The sequence below is a fragment of the Budorcas taxicolor genome, chromosome 10 (genome assembly GCF_023091745.1).
Source record: "Budorcas taxicolor isolate Tak-1 chromosome 10, Takin1.1, whole genome shotgun sequence".
Taxonomy (NCBI): domain Eukaryota; kingdom Metazoa; phylum Chordata; class Mammalia; order Artiodactyla; family Bovidae; genus Budorcas; species Budorcas taxicolor.
The window spans coordinates 53,200,412-53,224,123 of NC_068919.1; the positions used below are offsets into that span (position 1 = coordinate 53,200,412).

The following is a 23,712-nucleotide window of genomic DNA, read 5'->3' on the forward strand; positions in this document are numbered from 1 at the left end:
AATTCCATCACCTCCACTAGCTTTGTTCGTAGTGATGGTTTCTAATGCCCACTTGACATCACATTCCAGGATGTCTGGCTCTAGATGAGTGATCACACCATCGTGATTATCCGGGTCGTGAAGATCCTTTCTGTACAGTTCTTCTGTGTAGTCTTGCCACCTCTTCTTAATATCTTCTGCTTCTGTTAGATATCTTAGATATCTTCTACCATTTCTGTCCTTTATCGAGCCCATCTTTGCATGAAATGTTCCCTTGGTATCTCTAATTTTCTTGAAGAGATCTCTAGTCTTTCCCATTCTGTTGTTTTCCTCTATTTCTTTGCATTGATTGCTGAAGAAGGCTTTCTTATCTCTTCTTGCTATACTTTGGTACTCTGCATTCAGATGCTTATATCTTTCCTTTTCTCCTTGGCTTTTCGCTTCATTAAATATATCAGTACTGTGTCTCTGTGTAGTAAACCTGAGTACTGACTTCAGGATGATTTCTTCTACAGTAAGCCAAAGCTGGATCTTTAAAAGATACCAGCAAATCATGATAAGACTGTAAAGTCATATAGTGTAAAACCAAAGAATTTTCTATCAAGTAATAACTTTTATTCAAGGACAGATAGAGCTAACACTTTAGTAAGAGTTTACTCTTATCTATGTCTGTGTGCTTAATCACTAAGTTGTATGTGCCTCTTTGTGACCCCCTGGACTGGGCTTCTCTGTCCATGGGATTTTCCAGGCAAGAATACTAAAATGGATTGCCATTTCCTCCTCCAGGGGATCTTCCTGACCCAGGGGTCAAACTGGCATCTCCTGCATCTTCTGTATAGGCAGGCAGATTCTTTACCACTGATCCACCTGGGAAGCCATCCTTATCTACACATGGAGTTTCCAAGGCACTTACAAATTCTTATGCTTTGTATGAAAGTCCAGATTTCAGTTTAGTTAAGTAAACTGAAAGGTAGAATCCCTGCATCCAAATTTGCTGGTGAATTAAATAAGTTCCTCTCAGTTATGAATTATTTAGCCTTTGGTTCTTCTTACAGCTCTTACTGATGTCTTTGGGCCACCTTTGGCCTATCTGAGAATCTGCCAAAGGGAAAAGACAATGTCCTAGTCTGCTTGGGTTGCCATAACAGGCCAACAGCAAAAACACAAGACTGTGCAGCTTAAGTAATAGAAATTTATTTTTACAGTTCTGGAAGCTGGGAAGTTCAATATCTGGCTTCAGGTTAGTTCATTTTATGATGAGGCCTCTCTTTCTGGCTTGCAGCTGGCTGTGTCCCTACATGATAGACACAGAGAGAGTGTCACTTCTTATAAAGACAATAATCCTAGTCAATCAAGGCTCTACCCTTATGACCTCATTTAATATTAATTTCCTCCCTGTAATTGTAAGCCTTATCTCCAAATATTGTTTCATTGTGTGAGTGTTAGAGTTTCAACACACAGATTTGGGGGAACATGATTCAGTTTTTAGGGAGAAGAGAACTGAATGAAAATCAATTTTATTATGTTTTAGCTGAACACATCTCACATACTAGTAAAGTAATGCTCAAAATTCTGCAAGCCAGGCTTCAGCAGTACGTGAACCATGAACTTCCACACGTTCAAGCTGGTTTTCAAAAAGGCAGAGGAACCAGAGATCAAATTGCCAACATCTGCTGGATCATGGAAAAAGCAAGAGAGTTCCAGAAAAACATCTATTTCTGCTTTATTGACTATGCCAAAGCCTTTGTGTGGATCACAGTAAACTGTGGAAAATTCTGAAAGAGATGGGAATACCAGACCACTTGACTTGCCTCTTGAGAAACCTATATGCAGGTCAGGAAGCAAGAGTTAGAACTGGACATGGAACAACAGACTGGTTCCAAATAGGAAAAGGAGTATGTCACAGCTGTATATTGTGACCCTGCTTATTTAACTTCTATGCAGAGTACATCATGAGAAGTACTGGGATGGAAGAAGCACAAGCTGGAAGCAAGATTGCCGGAAGAAATAGCAATAACCTCAGATATGCAGATGACACCACCCTTATGGCAGAAAGTGAAGAGGAATTAAAAAGCCTGTTAATGAAAGTGAAAGAGGAGAGTGAAAAAGTTGACTTAAAGCTCAACATTCAGAAAACAAAGATCATGGCATCTGGTCCCATCACTCCATGGGAAATAGATGGGGAAACAGTGGAAACTGTCAGACTTTATTTTTGGGGGCTCCAAAATCACTGCAGATGGTGATTGCAGCCATGAAATTAAAAGACGCTTACTCCTTAGAAGCAAAGTTATGACCAACCTAGATAGCATATTGAAAAGCAGAGATATTACTTTGTCAACGAAGGTCTGTCTAGTCAAGGCTATGGTTTTTCCTGCGGTCATGTATGGATGTGAGAGTTGGACTGTGATGAAAGCTGAGTGCCGAAGAATTGATGCTTTTGAACTGTGGTGTTGGAGAAGACTCTTGAGAGTCCCTTGGACTGCAGGGAGATCCAACCAGTCCATCCTAAAGGAGATCAGTCCTGGGTGTTCATTGAAAGGATTAATGCTGAAGCTGAAACTCCAGTACTTTGGCCACCTCATGGGAAGAGTTGACTTACTGGAAAAGACCCTGATGCTGGGAGGGATCAGGAGCAGGAGGAGAAGGGGACGACAGAGGATGAGATGGCTAGATGGCATCACCGACTTGATGGACATGAGTCTGAGTGAACTCTGGGAGTTGGTGATGGACAGGGAGCCCTGGCGTGCTGCAGTTCATGGGGTCGCAGAGTCGGACATGACTGAGTGACTGAACTGAACTGAACACATACTTATATCATTCTAAACACCAGATTATATTTTCTACAGAAATAAACAACTAAATAATTAAATTTCAGAAATTTATAGAAATTTTACACGATATGAAACTTCAGGCTGAAGTAATATATCACTTTTCTTAGCTCATTGTTAGAATGATATATAGCTCCATGTGAAAGATATTGGGCGAAAGAATAACACACAGCCTAAAAATTAAGAGTTATGTTTTTACTAAGGACCCAGCTGAGGACTGTAGCCGTGGAAACAGCCTCTCAGATAGCTCTGGGGAACTGTCCCACAGAGGTGAAGAAGGACCTGGGATAGAAGGGTTTTTGCTGAAAAAACGAGCAAACTAAAACCATGTGGTTGAACATCAAAAGACTACTGCTTGTCACAAGAAACAGACATCTCAAGTTAATGTTTTTAGTGCTTTTCTGTGTATGGGAAGATGCTCGATAATGTGCTTATTGAAACATTCCTTTGAAATGCGTCTTAACTGTCTAGGGCCAGTATCCTGCACTACTGGTGCGTCTGCAGTTGACTGATGGCTTGATGGTGGACAACATAGTTCATTACCAGAATGGCAGGCAATGTTCTTTGTCGATAATAAAGCTTAAAGCTTAAAGATACTCTTAGGCATTTTCGCATGTTTTTTTCCCAGTAGTGCCCTTGACATATTAAACAGTTATTTTAAATTCCATGCCTAATAATTCTTACATCTGTGTCATATCTGAGACTGGTTCTGATTGTTGCTTGTGTCTTTGCAATGTTTTTTTACTTACCTTTTGGCATGCCTTACAATTTTGTTGTTATTGAACACTAGTCATATTGTATCAGGTAATAGAAACTAAGGTTAATAGGACTTTAGTGAGTAAATTTATTTAATGTTAGCTGTGTTATCTATACAGGTATAGGTATTAGAGGCTTCAAATTCCTCTAGTGGGTTTTTTTTTTCCAGTTCTCTTTTGAATCTTGGATTTTAGGCTTCTCTATCTTATCTACTCATCCTCAGAAAGAGCCTTTGTCATACAGCTCTTTTCTTCTGTGATCCAGTGTCATTATCCTGGAACCCTGTTGATGTGGTAGTAAATTGTAAGGGAGTGGAAATATTCTATCATCTTTCCATCAAATCCCAGTCTTTTCATGGTTCTGTATCTTGGTTGTGTGATCTTTTTACACATGTTCTTCCAGTGATACAGCTTTTCTCCCCTGGCTGCATTGTTCCTGTCTATTTTCCTGAAGTCTGACAGCTAACTGTGTTTTTTTTTTTTTCTCCCTTCAGGTGGGACAGGAAGTCTGGGGAGGACAGGGGTGGGAAGAATTCCCTTCTCCCAGTGCAGATAAGGGACTTTAGCTTTGACAGGTTGCTTTTCTTTCTGACAGGAGAGTCGATCTTTGTTATGGAGAATGCTTTGGGTATTTCTGTATTTCACAATGATTATTTTTTAAAATTCTTTTTTTAAGGATAATCGCTCTACAATATTGTATGGCTTCTGCCATATAACAATGTGAATCAGCCAGAAGTACACATATGTCCCTTCCCTCTTGAACCTCCTCCCACCCCCCATACCATCCTACCCCTCTCGGTTGTCACAGAGTCCTATGTTGAGCTTCCTGTGTTATATGTCAGCTTCCCGTTAGCTATCTATTTCATTAATACATATGATACGGTGTATGTTGTAATGCTACTCTCTCAATTCATCCACCCTCTCCTCCCCCCTGCCTCACTGTGTCCAAAATCTCTGTGTTTGCATCTCTGTTCCTGCCCTGCAAATAGGTTCATCAGTACCATTTTTCCAGATTCCATATATATGCATTAATAGGCCATATTTGTTTTTCTCTTTCTGACTTACTTCACTCTGTATAGCAGGCCCTTAATGATTATTCTTGCCCATCTTCTGCCAGAGTTCTTATTCAGATCTTAGTCATGGTAATCTAGTGGGATTTCTGATGGTAAAGCTCACAAAAATATGGGGTCACCCTCGAAGACTGTGGCTCCCCAGAGTTTCTCACTGCTGTGCTGGGCCACACTCAGACTCCAGCATTTTGTCAAAGTTACTGTTTAAGTGTTTTGCCAGTTTATAGCTCCAGTTGCTTCTGGAAAAGACAAGCAGATCTTTGTGTCTTTTCTGGACACACTTGTCTCTCTGGGTTTCAGAGTACCAGTTTTCTCTGTGACTTACTTCTCTGATGGGTCCAAAAAGGTTTGTTTTTAGTGTGTCCATCTAAAGGACACACTTTAACCTGTCAGAATGGAAGCTGGAACTCCTTTGTTGACCTTTTCGCTTTATACATAGATGTGTGTATGTGTGTGTGTATATACATACTCTATATAAATAAACATAATTTTTATGATATGAATATAAATTTTAGGTTATTCAAGTTTTTAATGGTTGCCATATGCACCTTTAGCTTATCACAGTCATGATCTTCTTCAGTTTAACACTGACTCAGTTCCAGTAAAATATAGCAAGTTTGCCTTTTACTGCTTCATTTTCTTTCTTTATTTTGGGGCCATTATTGCCATTCATGAATAGGTATATGTATATGAATTTTATAAATAAAAAATATGTGTTATAATTTTACTTTAAAAATTATTGTTTTTTAAAAAAATCTCAAGTTTTCAAAGAGAAGAAAAGCAATCAAATACTGTTTTAAAAATTTTTAATGAATAAAACATAAATAACATAAAATTTGCCATTTTAACTATTTATAAATATATAGTTCAGTTGCATTACTACATTCACATTGTGTTGCCACCATCACCAACCATCCATTTTCAGAACTTTTTTTTATTTTCCCAAACTGAAACTCTGTACCCATTAAATAATTACTTCCCATTCCCCGTTTCCCTAAGCCCCTAGCAACCAGCATTTTATTTTGTCTCTGTGAATTTGACTCCTCTAGGTATCTCATGTAAGTGGAATCATACTATATTTGTCCTTTTGTGCCTGGCTTATTTCACTTAGCATAATGTCTTCAGGGTTCACCTACTTTTTAGCATGTTTCAGAATTTTCTTCCTTTTTAATTCTGAAAAATGTTCTGTTGTTATGTGTATACCACATTTTGTTTATCCATTTGAATTGTCTTTTATGCGTACCCATATATTTACCATTTCCCATATTCTTCATTCCCATTTACAGATCTGAGTTAGTGTTTAGTACCATTTCCTTTCAGCCTGAAGAATCTTCTTTAGTATATCTTATTGGGCAAGTCTGTGACAAATAGTTTCTCTCAGTTTTCATTTATCTTAGAATGTGCTTATTTCGTCTTCATTTATGAAGAATGGTTTTGCAGGACCTAGTACTTTGCAGGATCTACTCTAGTAATTTCTGTGTCTGTGCTTTGAACAACAGGTCTTTCACTGCTTTCTGACTTCCATTGTTTCTAATGAAGAATCAGCCTTTAATTGTATCATTACTCCTCTGTACATGATGAGGAGTCCTTTTTTTTCTCTGCTTTAAAGATTTTCCGGTTTTTGTTTGGTCTTTGGGTTAACTTAGTAGTTTGACTAAGTTTTATGTAGTTGTATCTCTTTGTATTTATTTTACTCTTGGTTGAAATTCTCTGAAAAGTGTAATGTTCTCATCAGATTTGAGAAGTTTTTGGTAATTATTTCTTGATGTATTTTTAGTTGGAAACTACACATTTTAGTGGTTGGTGGCTTAGTCACTAAGTTGTGTCCAACTCTTGGTACCCCATGGACTGTCGCCCCCCAGGCTCCTCTGTCCATGGATTTCCCAGGCAAGAATGCTGGAGTCGGTTGCCATTTTCTTCTCTAGGGGATCTTCCCAACCCAGGGATCAAATAGAGGTCTCTTGTATTACAGGCAATCTCTTGCATTGCAGGTGGATTTTTTATGGACAGAGACACCAGGAAAGACATTTTCATAGATTATAATAATTCTGAGTTCTAAAAAATTATTGATTGATTGATAGTTGTTTAGTTTTTAATAACTTGCCTGGACTTTAACCATGGAGTCACTCTGGACTCACTTGTGGTAAACAACTGCTGATGTTTCTGCTGAGTTTTCTCACTCTTATTTTTAATTTCTTACGTTTTTTCTTTAATTGTCTTCCCTGTGTCTGCATACTTGTTAGCTGATGACTTGCGCACAGGTGATAAATACCTTCAGCTTGAAAGGCTTCCACCCCTGTGCTGATGGGTCTGTATGTGGATTTGGGAATACATTCAAAGTTAGAGCAAGTTCTCAAGTATCCCTTGGTTTTGTTTTATGCCAGGCTTCCTCAAGTATCCCCCAGTAATGCGTCACTTTCTGTTTAACCAGGGGTGTATGGTGAGTTTATTACAGACCTTCCATGGCTCTGTAATTTACATGCTCTTTCTTTTAATTTTCTGACTAGTCAGGCACTTACCCTAACCAGGGCTTCAACCTCAGACCTCAGCTGCAAATTTTCCCTTTTCATTCCCAACCAAATTTACTACTTTTCTCTACCAAAGCCACAGGTTTTCACTACCCCACCCTGAAATGAGTCCACTGTTTTTGCTAACAAAGCTGCTGGGGTTTTTGTTGTTGTTGTTGTTAGTTTCATGTTAGTAAAAACGTTTGTCTCGTCATCCTGGCTGGAGCGAGTGGTTGGAAGAAATCTTAGGCAGAAGGGCAGAGCCTCTCACAGCTTTTAACCTGTGACTTTAGCAGTTTCTCTGGAATCAACACTTATCAATTTGCAGGCTACCTTTGGTTAGTTCCCACTGCCTTGAATTGATTGTTTTTGATAAATTTGTCTAGTTTTATACTTAATCTTTATGGATGAAAATTGCCAACCTCTTCATTCTTCCATAAAACCTGCATGTTTTCTGCTGTGGATGAATTTCACATTTACTTATTACCAAAATTCCTAAGAGTTCTGTTGGTATTCTGATTAGATTTAAATTGACTTATAAATTAATTTGCAGAATATCAACATATTTAAGACATTGAGGTTTTCTTCCAGGAATGTGGCATTTATCTCTCTTTATTCAGACTTACGTTTTATATTCCTCAGCAAAATTATTTAACTTACGTATAGGGCTGGCTCATATTTTGCTAAGCTTATTTGTAGCATTATAAAAGCTTTTATGGCAATTACTAATGAAATTACCTTTTTGTTGTATTTTCTGATTGTTGCCAGTTTGTAGGAAAGTTAGTTTTTATGAGTTTGTGTAAGTTGATCCTGTATGTGATTGCCTCCTTGAAATCTTTTCATTCTGATGTGTTGTGCTTAGTCACTCAGTCGTGTCCAATTCTTTGTGACCCCATGAACTGTAGCCCACCAGGCTCCTCTATCCATGGGGACTCTCCAGGCAAGAATACTGGAGTGGGTTCCCAAGCCCTCCTCCAGGGGATCTTCCCAACCCAGGGATAGAACCCAGGTCTTCAGCATTGGAGGCAGATTCTTTACTATCTGAGTCATCAGGGAAGCCCAAGAATACTGACTGGAGTAGGTACCCTGTCCCTTCTCCAGGGCATCTTCCCAACCCAGGAATTGAACTGGGGTGTCCTGCATTGCAGGTGGTTTCTTTACCAGCTGAGCTACCAGGGAATCCCTTACATTCTAATAGTTTGTCAATTTATTATTTGTATTCTTTTAGGTAGTCTGTGATATTATTTGCAAATAATGATAGTTCTATCTCTGTATTATCTATGTTTGTAGTTCTTAATGTTTTTAATTTTAAAAATGTATTTATTGTAAAAATTCTGTAGTGTAGGTTATGCCCTCCAGGAAAATAGTAAAACAGTAGTCATATTGGCGTTAGGGACTTTACTGGAAATATTTCTAATGCTTCATCATAAAGTGTGATATTGTGTAACTCCTTTTATTGATCTAAAAAATATTCTTTTCAGTATAAACTAGTATATTGGCATGTACTGAAATATTATTTTTTTCTTTTGAGTGCCTAATATCATAAATAAGAAACAGCATATTTGATCAAGATGTATTATAGTTCTAATATTTTCCTTGATTCAGTTTCCTAGTATTTTATTATTTCTGCATTTTAATTCATAAATGAGATTGGTTTATAAAGAACATTGCCTTGATAAACTAGAGATTCACTCCAGATTGAAATAATTATAGGTTTCCCTTTCTTCAGGAATTTGTATTAGAAGCTGCTCATTATTCAGTTACCTACATTTGCTGTCTATATTAAACTCATATCCCAGACTATATGGTATCCTTTTTTGAGCAATACAAGGGACTTAAAATCCAGTTCTTCATGTAAGGTGATTATTTTTCTAGCTTTCTGAATTTTTCTGTTACCACACATTCCTCCTTTAAATGGTATGTTCCCCTGATTGCATTTTGTAAAAAATAAGACCTTGAAGGATTATTTAATGTGTGTCAGTCTCTGTTTCTTTGCTATATGTAGTCTCCCTTTTCTCTTTATCATAATCATAAGATATTACCTTCTTCACGTTCTTTTCATTCCAGTTCATCCTGTGACCTGTTCGTTGATGCCTTTTATAATTCTTCCTCTTCCTCATTAATCCCTGAGGACTACTTTTATGTTTGTGATACAGCCTATTATATTTATATGTACATATGCATGTGTGGCTACCCACACACATATTTCCCTTAAGTACATCTTGGCATAATAGAACTTGTTACTTTTGGTTGTAAGAACAGTCTTGTTTTTGGTAAATGTGCATTTGTAAAACTTTTAAAAATTTACTCTGCCCAACAGGGATTGTGAGGGGTGAAGGTGTTCTGACTCTTCACGTACTTTTTCCTCCCATGTGTTAGAGCAGAGAGGAAGGAGGGGGAAAGGCAAATATATTACTAAATTAGGGAACGTTGTCATCATCCTTTAGGTTGTGGCTACCTATAGCTAGTACTGACTGTTCATCATGACCTGTTGTGAGGCCTTTAAATGCTGGTTCATTGTCCTGTGCAGATTTGTCCTGGTCCAACCTGTTGACAGCTCACCGCAGCTCTCTGAACTTAGGACATGTAGTAGTTAGCATCTTGTGTGCTTAATTTAGGTCTTAGAAGCAATTCTGGGATTACAAGAAGCTTCTGTTAGTAATCTATGAAATTTATTTTAATGTCAGTGTTTCACAGTTTAATAGGAAAAAAAAAATTAGTCTCTAGAGAACGGTATTAACTCATGCAAATATTTCTTTGGTACTTCACAGTTTTCATACTTGTAGTTTTAATTCCATATCCTAAAATAATTCAGTCTCTATAAATTTCTTCCCAGCATGTCATTCTACAGTTGTGTCAGATGTCCTATTTAATTTAAATTTACATTAATGAAACTTAAATGAAATGAACAGTTCAGGCCCTCAGTCACGCTAGCTACATTTTCAGTGCTTCATTAGCCACAAGTGGCTAGTGGCTAATGTATTGGGTAGTACAGAACATTACTACCTCTGATAAAAGTTCTGTTAGACACTGCTTCTCTAGAGAATAGAGGTGAGAAATACTTATTACCATAGGAAAGTTAGAAAAGTGGAGGTAACCATATATACTAACCAGTTACTCTGTTACACAGATTTTTTTTCTCTTGCCCATATGAAGTTTGTGAAAGGGAGAAAAGTTGGCACACAACTGAGCAATGTATTGCTTTCAGATTCATCTGATATTTAGCTTTTCATGTGGAAATTTCAAATAACTGCTACTGCAAACATAGTTGGGAGAAGGAATGGCAACCCACTCCAGTTCTCTTGCCTGGACAATCCCATGGACGGAGGAGCCTGGTGGGCTGCAGTTCATGGGGTCACGAAGAGTGGGACACGACTGAGCGACTTCACTTTCACTTTCATGCATTGGAGAAGGAAATGGCAACCCACTCCAGTGTTCTTGCCTGGAGAATCCCAGGGACGGCAGAGCCTGGTGGGCTGCCGTCTGTGGGGTCGCACAGAGTCAGGCATGACTGAAGCGACTTAGCAGCAGCAGCAAACATAGTTGACAGCAGGATTCAGAGTTCAAACTTTTCCACCCACCAGAGACGAACTCCCTACTTCCTGCTTTCTGTATCCCTTCTTCTTAAGCCCTCATTCCTCAGATGAAGGTCAGTGCAACTTCAGTCCTAAGACAGGAAAGACTGGCATATTTGAAAGCCAAATGTTTGCATATACATATTTGTGTATATGTAAGGGTTTTGAGACAAATGACTTAACTTTCAGAATAACAAATTTTTCATGTGTTTTTTTTTAACCAAACTCTTACATATCATCTAATTGAATGTATGCCTATATTTTACATACAAGTAAACTGAGGCTAGGGAAAGTGACTGCCCAAGAACACATCAATGTGTGTGTGTTAGCCACTCAGTCATGTCCGACCCTGTGACCACATGAACTGTAGCCTGCCAGACTCCTCTGTCCATGGAATTCTACAGGCAGGAAGACTGGAGTGGGTTGCCATTCTCTGCTCCAGGGGATCTTCCTGACCCAGAGCTCAAACCCGGGTTTTCTGTGTTGCAGGCAGATTCTTTACCATCTTGGCTACCAGGGAAACTAAGATATGTGTTCAGTGACACCCAGATTGTTGAGCATTCTACTAAATCATTTGCCTTTCCTACTTTAATTCTTTATTCATTGCTAACTATTGCTGCAGTTTTAATGACAAGTGTTTAGAGGTGAAAGTAACTAATTATTATAATGAATTTCTTATTTTTAAAATGTTGCTTTTTACATGTTTTAAAGGATTTGGTCATTTTAATTTTTACAGATTGAAGAAGAAGAGAGGAAAAGAATAGAAGATATGAAAGAAAATGAACGGATAAAAGCAACTAAAGAATTGGAAGCCTGGAAAGAATGTCAAAGAAAAGCTGAAGAACTTAAAATAATTCAGAGAGAAGAAAAATTATATCATCAAGAAAAGCAAATGGAAGAAGAGAGAAAAAAATTAAAACATAAATGTCTTACTGGGAATTCAGCATCTAAAAATTTTGCCACAAAAGGTATGGTGATTAACAGCTTCTGGGAAAGTGAGTCATGTTAGTGAAGTATATATGTCGTGTGTGTGTGTGTGTGTGTGCGTGTGTGTGTGTGTGTGTGTGTGAGAGAGAGAGAGAGACAGAGAGAGAGAGAGAATCTGTCCACAGTATTAGGTCATTATTTTAGTATATGATGTGCTACAGTACAGAGAATAAGGTAAAAGACTTACTTCTTCCAGAAAGTAAGTTAGTTTTCATAATAAAATGAGCAAAGATTCAATATTGTTTTTACTCACATGCTTTCTTTAGACTTTTAGGCAAGTGTTATATTAATTATGTGTTTAACTCAGGTACAGTAAGACTTGGAGTGAATTAGGAGTACTGGGAACATTCATTTATTTCTTTAGAGATAAGAAACTAGGAATTTCATTAAAAGGTCTTTTATTCATGTAACTCAGGAAAGCAAGTACTAATAAACAGATTTAGTTGTAAACAGATAAGCACTCTTCTGGCTTTTGATTCTGGTATTTTCAAAAATAAGTGAGAGGACATTTTTCTTTATTGAAAACTAAAAGTTTGTTTTTATCTGATATTAGAGTATTAAACTTTGTTTTGGGCTTATTTATGTTTACAAAATGAAACATTTTGTAGTGAAATCTTACACAATAGTGACTTCATATTTCTTGGGTGATTACTGTATGTCAGGTAATTTTATTGATTGTTATCACTGATTTCTCACAATAGCACTTGGAGTAAGTGCTGTTATTCTCTTTTGCTTTATTTTGTTATTCTTATTTTAAAGGAAAAACATGTTTTGAAAGGAGAAACAACTACCCAATAAGCAAACCTGTAGGATTTGAACCCAGATCTGTCTGATTCTGAAACCTGTGTTCTTTTCAAAGGCTATATGTCTTTACTACTATAACAGTGAGATCTGGCATGTTAAAAAGTCATTTATAGTGAATATTAAGCAGTAGCCATTATTAAATTTATATATTTTTCATGGTTTAATATTGACATACTAGTTAACTACTATGCTATCTCCTTTAATACCATTTCAGCAAAATATTGATACAGCTAGAGAATTTGAAAACATTTCCTTCCAAATTTCAAATACTGCTAGACAAATTGATTGTTTTTAAATACTGTTGGAACCCAAACATAATTTTATAGGTATGAGATATCCTGAAGATGCTTAGAAAAAATTCATCCATGGATGTAAGGGAAATTAAACATGGTAGAGGGAAAAAATACATGTCACCTTTTTTTTTCACTCTAGAAGTCTTCCCCCGCCCCCTTATTTCAGTTGTGTCATTACAGATGCCTGACAAATGTGGTTACTTTCTTCCATCTTGTTCATTCATTTAACGGATATTTTTTTACTGCATGTCTCCTCTGTGCTAGCATTATGGAATGTACATTTATGACTAAACATATGGCCAGTGCCTTCAAGGAACATATACTGTTGTAGATACAAACCAGTTAGCTGGGATTTGTACATAACCACTTTAAAAAAATTCACAAACATCTCATTGGTCAATAAAGTTAGACCTCTTGAAGCGGGAAACTTGGCCGCTCCTAAAAAATCTTACTACTGTTTCAATGTCACTGTTAACTAAAAATGCTCATTTGATAACATTTTTAACTATAGGAAGCATAGTGTATTATTTTCCCCAGAAACATTCTTTAGACAAGCTACTTTTGTAGTATATATAGAATACAGATGGTGTGGCAGGTACTGTAGCTTGCCTACTCACTGTGTACTCTCCTTTTCACTGATAGAATCATGACTTGGGGGTGGGGAACAGAAGAAATGTGTCCAGCTAAAAAAACTTAACTCTGGGAAATTTGACTATTGGTTGGATATTTGAAGAAATTAATGAATAATTATATTTTTTCTTTACATGTGATAATGATATTATAGTTAGATTTATAAAGTCCTCATCTTGTAGAGGTGACTACTGAAATATTTATTGATTAAAAAATACAGTGTCTGAGGTTTGCTTCAAAATAGTGTGGTATGTGAAAGTAGATAGAGGTAATGATGAGTGGTGTTGGCTATGAGTTGATAATTGAAGTCACATTATGAATGCATGATGGTGATTATTCTTTCCTGTCTACTTTTATACATATTTGAAATTTTTTGTTATAAAATGGAAAAAAATTAAACATCAAACAGTGAATCATTTTTCCAAGTAATTTTAAATTAGTATAAAAAAGAAAAAAGGAAAACAAAATTCACCTTCAGCTCCCTCAGACTCTCTTGTAGCCAAGTGACACGTGTATGTCACTTGCATATGCATGTCACTTGTATGAAAGAGGAGAGCGAAAAAGTTGGCTTAAAGCTCAACATTCAGAAAATGAAGATCATGGCATCCGGTCCCATTACTTCATGGGAAATAGATGGGGAAACAGTGGAAACAGTGTCAGACTTTATTTTTTGGGGCTCCAAAATCACTGCAGATGGTGATTGCAGCCATGAAATTAAAAGACGCTTACTCCTTGGAAGAAAAGTTATGACCAACCTAGATAGCATATTCAAAAGCAGAGACATTACTTTGCTGACTAAGGTCCATCTAGTCAAGGCTATGGTTTTTCCAGTGGTCATGTATGGATGTGAGAGTTGGACTGTGAAGAAGGCTGAGCGCCGAAGAATTGATGCTTTTGAACTGTGGTGTTGGAGAAGACTCTTGAGAGTCCCTTGGACTGCAAGGAGATCCAACCATTCTGAAGGAGATCAACCCTGGAATTTCTTTGGAAGGAATGATGCTAAAGCTGAAACTCCAGTACTTTGGCCACCTCATGCGAAGAGTTGACTCATTGGAAAAGACTCTGATGCTGGGAGGGATTGGGGGCAGGAGGAGAAGGGGACGACCAAGGATGAGATGGCTGGATGGCATCACGGACTCTATGGATGTGAGTCTGAGCAAACTCCGGGAGATGGTGATGAACAGGGAGGCCTGGCATGCTGCGATTCATGGGGTCGCAAAGAGTTGGACACGACTGAGTGACTGAACTGAACTGTATGTATATGTATGTCACACATACACATATGTATGTATGTACCTTGACACATGTATGTCACTTGTCATACATATGTATGATATGTAGCCAAGTGACGCAGCTCTGACTCTTGAAATAGAAATGTGCTAATGATTTATAGGAAAGTATTACTTTTCCAAGATAAGTGTCCCCAATTCCTTTTTGCTTGCTTCCTCTTTCCTTTTTCTACCTAAGATGAAGATCTATGCCAGGAAATGAATTAGCTATCGTCTTGAGATCATTAAGAGGTAAGTCATACATTAAGAGTGATGGAACAGGGAAGAAGGAGGAGCTTGGGACATTAAAAACATTAAAAACATTGGAGAGCTTATAAATCATGCTGGAGTATCTTTCTTCAAACTTGTTAAGTGAGAAAAACAAACCCATATATGATTAAACCACTTTAATTGTGTTTGTTATTTATGTATCCTAGAGAATTTTGACTGCTGGAAATGGCTAATGGAAGGCAAGGTTGATTTAGCCTTTGAAAATCATTCAGTATAGTTAACTAAAGGAAAAATGTGATTATTTCAATATTACAAAAAGGCGTTTGACAAAATCCAACACCCATTTATAACAAAAATTGCTTAAAAAATTAGGACTAGAAACTTTCTTGATCTGGTAAGGGCCTTCTACACAAGAACCTATAGCAAATATCCTATTTACTGATGAAATAATGCATATTTTGCCCCTGAGGTTGAAGAGTAAGGCAAACATGTCTATTTTTACTGCTTCATTCAGCATTATACTGGAGGTCCCAACTGCTGCATTAAGAGAAGAGGGCACATTGGTGGTTACCTGAGACCAGGAGCAAAAGGAAGGAATGAATTGCACAGAGCTATAGGGGGCTCTTAGAGATGATAGAAATTTTCTGTCTTTATTGTGATTTCGTGAGTATGTACATCTATCAGAACTCATTTAATATGCTTTAAAATAAGTACAGTTATCATACATGAATTATTTCTCAATAAAATTGGAAAAAATGTTTATTATTTTTAAGCACGAAAGCATCAAAGTGTATATGATTTCCTCAAATTCTTATTATTCCACAGTAGTGCTTAGGGCCAGGCATACTGAGGCTATCCCCCAAGTGGTTTCATTTGAGGGTCCTTGCCTTTATGTCTGTTTTTACAAGGGAAAGTGAAATCAATGAACATTAATTAGTTACACGACTCTGGGGACTTCCTTGTCTTGTTAGGAAGAGCTTGGTTTAAAAGGGATAAACTCTTGAAGTCAGTTACCGGTATCAGCCTGTTGTATTGAACTAATTTTGCGGTGCTGAGCTATCTTATTTGCTAAGCTACTAAAAGCATTGTAGAGGGAAAGATGAGACTTCAGAGCATGTGGATTTTTCCACTTTCAACTTCGTAGAACTAGGTACTTCTAAAGGTAGGAGCAAGCATAAGTCTGGAGAAAATAAGGTTGGTTGAAAGTGTGTTTGCTTACCTGTTCTCCTCCCCTACCACAGCAGACAGCTGGAGGTTTACTTTCTGTACAGTTGAGGACTCAATGAGGTTCTGCTCTGAAAATACAGAGATTGAGTGAAAGTCTGCATTATGAAAATCTAAGTACTGATTCAAGAGATCCCTTCAAGTCCTATACTCTTTGCCATATGCATATATGAGCCCAGTGCACCTGGGATGCAGATTGAACCGTTCCTCTACAGGGAAGCCAAACCTTGCAAAAACCTTGTCATTTTTAATGGCCCAGCCAATTCACCATGCTGAAGCTTATTCATCAACAATCTTCAGATTCATGTACACAGAACTTCCAGTCAAAATATTTATACTTAGCATTTTTAATATGAACAGATAGCCAAGAACCAAACAGAAAAATATAACTTGAAACAACTAGGTATGAAACAAGTAGGAATGGAAGAAAACTTAAAAAGAACCATGATTAATGTTCTCAGAGAGATGAAAACATACTTTAACCCTTGAACAAAAACAAGAGGCTGTAGTAAAGAATTTTCCCAAAAAAATCCATTTGGAAATTTAAAATGTATAAAGTGTTCAGTCAGATAGTTGGAATATAGTAAATTTTCCCCAGAAAACAGAACAAAATGACAAAGAGATTTTAAAATAGAAAAGATGGAACTTCTCTCGTGGTCCTGTGGTAAAGAATCTGTCTTGCAATGCAGGGGACACAGGTTCGATCCCTGGTTGGGGAACTAAGATCCCACATGCTGCAGAGCAGCTAAGCCTGGGCACTGCAGCTACTGAGTGCACATGTGCTGAGCCTGTGTACCACCACTGGATAACCTGCATGCTGCAACTGCTGAAGCCCACCTGCTCTGGAGTCTGCATTCTGCAACTGCAGAGTCCATGCTCCAGAATGAAATCTCCCACATAACACAATGAAGATCCTGGGTGCCACAACTAACACCTGATACAGCCAAATAACAATAAATAAACAGATAAATTAATGTAATTAAATAAAATAGAGCAGATGAAACAACTAGAATATGCATCCACATTGTCCCAACATTCAAATAATAGAAGTATTAGGAAGAGAGAAGGGAGAAACAGGAAAGGAAGTAATTTTTTAAAAAATATTTTTTAAAATTTGGGATAACTGACTTATTATGTTTTAAGTGTACATATAATGTTTTGATACATGTATATATTGTGAAATGATCACCACAATAAATCTAGTAAATCTGTCCAGCACCATATAGTTACAGTATTTTTTCTTATGCAAACTTCTAAGATTTACTCTCTTAACAACTTTCAAATATAAAGTACAGGCTATACATTTCATTCCTAGGACTTGTTTATTTTATAACTAGAAGTTTGTACTTTTTGATCACCATCACCCATTTTGTCCACGTCCCAACCTCCATCTCTGACAGCCACCAATCTGCTGTCTGTAACTATGAGTTCCATTTTTTGTTGTCGATCCTACATGTAAGAAATAATTTAAAATTTTTTTAGTGAGGGATTGTGGAGGGAGAAAGAAATGAGGAGTTTGGGATTAACATATGCATACTACTATATGTAAAATACACATTCCAGTATTCTTGCCTGGAGAGTCCCATGGACAGAGAAGCCTGGAGGGCTATGTTCTATGGATTTGCAAAAAGTCAGACACCACTGAAGCAATTTACCAGCAGCATTTGTTAAATAGAAAAACAGGGACCTGCTGTATAGCACAGGAACTGTATTCAATGTGTAGTAACCTATAATGTAAAAGAATCTGAAAAAATATATATTTGTTCCTAATACTATCTTATTTTTCCTTAATCAATTATTGCAGCATTTTGCAAATTTCATTAGTTTATTCCAAAAAGCAGTTTTGAATGTTGTTGATTCTTTCATTGTTTGTTTTCTATTCCATTAATTCCTGTGTGTATTTTTATTTGGCTACTCCTAGTTTCTTTGAGTTTTCTCTGGTTTTTATATAATTTGTTTGCGTTAATTTATGAATCTTTTAATTCATGCGTATGCAGTGTAATTTTTTTCTCTTAAATACTACATTAATATATTCATCAAGTCTTGACATCTTGTGTTTTCATTGTCATGTGGTTGCAAATATTTTGTAAGCCATCATCATTTTTTTGTTCTCCAATTATTAGGGAGAATTGTTTTAAAATTTACAAATGTATAAAAAGGCTGGGGCTTCCCAGGTGGTCTAGTGGTTAAGAATCTGCCTGCCAATTCAGGGGACAAGGGTTCGATCCCTCGTCCGGGAAGATCCCACATGCAGTGGAGCAACAAAGCCTCTGTGCTGCAACTACTGAAGCCTGTGTGCCTTGAGCCCGTGCACCACAACAAGAGAAACCACCACAGTAAGAATTCCGAGCACTGCAACAAACAGCAGCCCCCTCTTGCTGCAACTAGAGAAAGCCCGAGTGCAGCAATGGAGACCCAGGCACAGCCAAAAATAAATAAATAAAATTGTTTTAAAAAATAAATAAATAAACAGAAAGGCTGGACCAAAGCAGAAACAATGCTTAGTTGTGGATGTATCTGGTATTAAAAGTATAGTCTGATGCTGTAAAGAACAGTATTATATAGGAACCTGGAATGTTAGGCCTGTGAATCAAGGTAAATTGAAACTGGTCAAGTAGAAGGTGGCAGGAGTGAACACTGACATCTTAGGAATCAGTGAACTAAAATGGATGGGAATGGGGAATTCAATTCAGATGACCATTATACCTACTACTGTGGGCAAGAATCCCTTAGAAGAAGTGGAGTAGTCCTCACGGTCAACAAAAAAGTCTAATATGCAGTACTGGGATGCAATCTCAAAAACAACAGAAATGATCTTGGTTTGTTTCCATGGCAAACCATTCAACATCACAGTAATCCAAGTCTATGCCCCAGCCACGAATGCTGAAGAAGCTGAAGTTGAATAGTTTTATAAAGACCTTCTAGAACTAACACCATAAAAAGATGTCCCTTTCATCATTAGGGATTGGAATGCAAAAGTAGGAAGTCAAGAAATTCATGGAGTGTAGGCAAGTGTAGCCTTGTAACACAAAATGAAGCAAGGCAAAGCTAACAGTTTTGTCAAGAAAACACACTGGTCATGGCAAACACCCTCTTCAACAACATAAGAAATGACTCTATACATGGACATCCGTAGATGGTCAATACTGGAATCAGTTTGATTTTATTCTCTGTAGCCGAAGATGGAGAAGCTCTCTACACTCAGCAAAAACAAGACCTGGAGCTGACTGGCTCCAATCATGAGCTCCTGATTGTAAAATTCAGGCTTTAATTGAAGAAAGTAGGGAAAACTGCGAGGCCATTCAGGTATGGCCTAAATCAAATCCCTTATGATTACACAGTGGAGGTGACAAATAGATGCAAGGGATTATATCTGGTAGACAGAATGCCTGAAGAATTATAGATGGAGATTCATAACACTGTGCAGGAGGCAGTGACCAAAACCATCCCCAAGAAAAATAAATGCAAGAACGCAAAGTGGTTGTCTGAGGAGGCCTTATGAATAGCTGAGAAAAGAAGAGAAGTGAAAGGCAAAGGAGAAAGGGAAAGATACACCTAACTGCAGAGTTTCGAAGAATAGCAAGGAGAGATAAAGCCTTCCTCAGTGATCAGTGCAAAGAAATAGAGGAAAACAATAGGAAAGACTAGAGATCTCTTCAAAAAAAATTAGAGATACCAAGGGAACATTCCATGTAAAGATGGGCACAATAAAGGACAGAAATGGTACGGACCTAATAGAAGCAGAAGATATTAAGAAGAGGTAGCAAGAATACACAGAAGAACTGTACAGAAAAGATCTTCATGACCCAGATAATCATGATGGTGTGATTACTCACCTAGAGCCAGACATCCTGGAGTGTGAAGTCAAGTGGACCTTAAGAAGCATTACTATGAACAAAGCTAGCAGAGGTGATGGAATTACAGCTGAGGTATTTCAGATCCTAAAATATGATGCTGTGAAAGTGCTGCACCCAACATCCCAGCAAATTTGGAAAACTCAGCAGTGACCACAGGACTGGAAAAGGTCAGTTTCTATTTCAATCCCAAATAAAGGCAATGCCAAAGAATGTTCAAACTACCATAGGTTGTGCTCATTTCACATCCTAGCAAGGTAATACGCAAAATCCTTCAAGCTAAGCTTGAGCAGTATGTGAACTGAGAAATTCCAGATATACAAACTGGATTTCGAAAACGTAGAGGAACAAGAGATCGAATTGCCAGCATTCATTGGATCATAGAGCAAGGGAATTCCCGAAAAACGTCTACTTCTGCTTCATTGACCACACTAAATCCTTTGACTGTGTGGATCACAACAAACTATGGAAAATTCTTAAAGAGATAGGAATACCAGACCACCTTACCTGCCTCCAGAGAAAACTGTATGCAGATCAAGGAGCAACTGTTAGAACCAGACGTGAAACAACTGATTTGTTTCACATTGGGAAAGGAGTATGTCAGGGCTGTATATCGTCACCCTGCTTGTTTAACTTCTATGCAGGGTACATCATGCAGAATGCTGGGCTGGATGAATCACAAGCTGAAATCAAGAGTGCTGGGAGAAATATTAATAACCTCAGATATGCAGATGATATCACTCTAATAGCAGAAAGTGAAGAGAAACTAAAAAGCCTCTTGATGAGGGTGAAGAAAGAGAGTGAAAAAGCTGGCTTAAAACTCAGCATTCAAAAAACTAAGGTCATGGCATCTGGTCCCATCACTTCACAGTAAATAGAAGGAGGAAAATAGAAGCAGTGACAGATTTTATTTTCCTGGGCTCCCAAATCACTGTGGATGGTGTCTCTAGCCATGAATTTAAAAGATGCTTGCTCCTTGGAAGGAAAGCAATGACAAATCTAAACAGTGTATTAAAAAACAGAGATATCACTTTGCTGACAAAGGTCTGTATAGTCAAAGCTATGATTTTTTCCAGTAGCCATGTACTGATGTGAGAGCTGGACCATAAAGAAGGCTGAGCATTGAAGAATTGATACTTTCGAGTTTTGGTGCTGGAGAAGACTCTTGAGAGTCCCTTGGAGAGCAAGGAAATCAAAGCAGTCAATCCTAAAGGAGATCAACTCTGAATATTCATTCACTGGAAGGACTGATGCTGAAGCTGAAGTTCCAATACTTTGGCCACCTGATGCAAAGAGCTGGCTCATTGGAAAAACCCTGTGCTGGGAAAGATTGAGGGTAAGAGGAGAAGGGGGCAATAGAGGATGAGACGGTTGGATGGCATCATTGACACGTTGGACGTGAATTTGAGCAAACTGTGGGAGACAGTGAAGGACAGGGAAGCCTGGTATGCTGCAGTTCCTGGGTCACAAATAGTTGGACATGACTTAGTGACTCAACAACAACAGCAGGCTATCATTTTTCATTTTTACCTTCAAGTTTTCCACTCCTGAGTTCTTAATTTTATTTTTCCATGTTCTGGTACATTTCTGCGAGTAATTTACTCAGAAAAGATGGCTAGATGGTGCATTTACTTAGTTCTTAAATATCTAGGAATGTCTCCTAGTTTCATAAGTGAATAGTAGTATACTGGGTATGAAATTCTTGGACATTGTATTAGGTAGGTTCAAGCCAATTACTGAAATAAGAGGTCCAAAGTCATAGATTGGGCCTCCCTGGTAGCTCAATTGGTAAAGAATCTGCCTGCAATGCAGGAGACCCCGGTCAAATTTATGGGTTGGAATGATCCCCTGGAGAAAGAATAGGCTACCCACTCCAGTATTCTTGGCCTTCCCTGGAGGCTTAGATGGTAAAGAATCTGCCTGCAATGCGGGAGACCTGGGTTTGATCCCTCGATTGGGATGATCCCCTGGAGGACATGGCAACCTACTCCAGTATTCTTGCCTGGAGAATCCCCTTGGACAGAGGAGCCTGGCAGGCTGCAGTCCCTTGGATCACAAAGAGTGGACACAACCGAGCTACTAAGCACAGCACAGCACACAAAGTCATAGATCAAATAAGATGATGATGTAACGGTCATCAGTCTAGGCCTGATTGATGTCTTTGTTCCACAGGGCCTTCCAGGCTGGTGGGTTAACATCTATTGTACCATTATTTGGCTTCCATCTCTGGGTCCAAGGTGGATAATGCAGTTGGCATTGTTTTTTAGCCAGTGGGATGGGGAAAGATGTCCACTGCAAGTAGATTTACCGGTAAAATGATGATCTTTAAATTGTATACATTGCTTGTATTCACATTCCGTTGTGTCAGTTTGGCACATAACTACACCTGCTCTTAAACAAAGAGGGGAGAATTGATAAGATACTTGATGATAACATTCCCAGCCACAACCATCTATAGAAATTGTTTGTTTAAATTTTTGTTGATGTTACTTTCTAGTTTGAGTCCTTATTCTTTCTTTCCTATCCCCTTTTTCCGCCCTTTGAAGTGTTAATTGAGGCCCTTTTCAGTTTTTCTTTAAAGTGGACATTTTATATCTTAATTATATGTGTTCATTTTATATCAAAGATATAAACTGTCATATTTGTAGAAAATCATTTTAGGTCAGTTTTGATATTTTCATTTTTTAGTACCTTTCCTTCCTTTTACTTACATAGTTTATATTCTAACATAGAATAATATCTTCTCTGATATTGACTGAACAATTATTATATCTAACTGCCTTTGTACAGATGTATAGCTTTTTATCATAACTCTTTGCCTGTTCCCATTAGCTTTCTCTAATAACTGAAAATCTTTTCTATTATTACCAGGAAGCCTATAGAAGATACTGCTATAGGAGCTTATGAAAAGTGATGCCTTTGCCTAGGTACCCTCCTGTAGAGTTGACATAGGTTATAAGAGTGCCGTCCTCTATAGTGAATGTAAGTTAGACACTGTGTGGTTTAACAAAGAGAACCCCAGAAAAGTAGCTGAAGTCACTGATTAAAGAACAGATTACTAGCTTCCATAATTTCAATGAGGAATTTTACATTGCTTCCTGTAGGAAATATGTTTGGATTATATGTATAGGATTTTAAAAGTAACTTTAATGGGTAATTACCTTAAAAGTCTGTTTGATTGTTAACTAGGAAATAAAAGATAAATAACTTAGTTGCTAATGTTGTTTTTGAAGGGAGAAATTCAGGAAATATATTTTTTGAGAAGGTAAAGGAAGACAGTATTCCTGCTCCTCGTTCTGTTGGCAGTATTAAAATCAGCTTTACTCCTCGAGTATTCCCGACAGCTCTCCGGGAATCACAAGTAGCAGAAGAGGAGGAGGTTGGTACACTTGCTGTTAGTTACAGTGACCACAAATGAGAATACTTAATTTTTTACTTCATGTATTGAAACTTACTGGATCTGAATTTTTAAAGTATTCATTGCGCTAAAGATATTACTTCATGAAAAAATTTAATATTTCTTTTTGAGAAAAATATTTTGCAGGATCTATTTTTTTGGCTTCAGAATGCTGATGAGAAAACATTGATTTAATAGCGTTGTTGCTTATTCTAGAATATAATCTGTTGCATGTGCATTTATTTTATTAAATACATCATTTTCCATAATAGATTTGTAAACTTTGGGCTATGTGTGTTGTGGTAAGAAA

At 37.6% G+C, this 23,712-nt stretch overlaps 1 protein-coding gene across 1 annotated transcript in view; it reads left to right on the forward strand.

The window, feature by feature from the left end:
* Positions 1–23,712, forward strand: part of DNAAF4 (dynein axonemal assembly factor 4) — a 66,890-nt gene that overhangs the window by 24,291 nt on the left and 18,887 nt on the right. The window contains exons 4-5 of the mRNA XM_052647122.1: positions 11,451–11,682; positions 23,239–23,384. Coding sequence (XP_052503082.1) covers positions 11,451–11,682; positions 23,239–23,384 — 378 coding nt within the window. The remainder of the gene's footprint in view (positions 1–11,450; positions 11,683–23,238; positions 23,385–23,712) is intronic.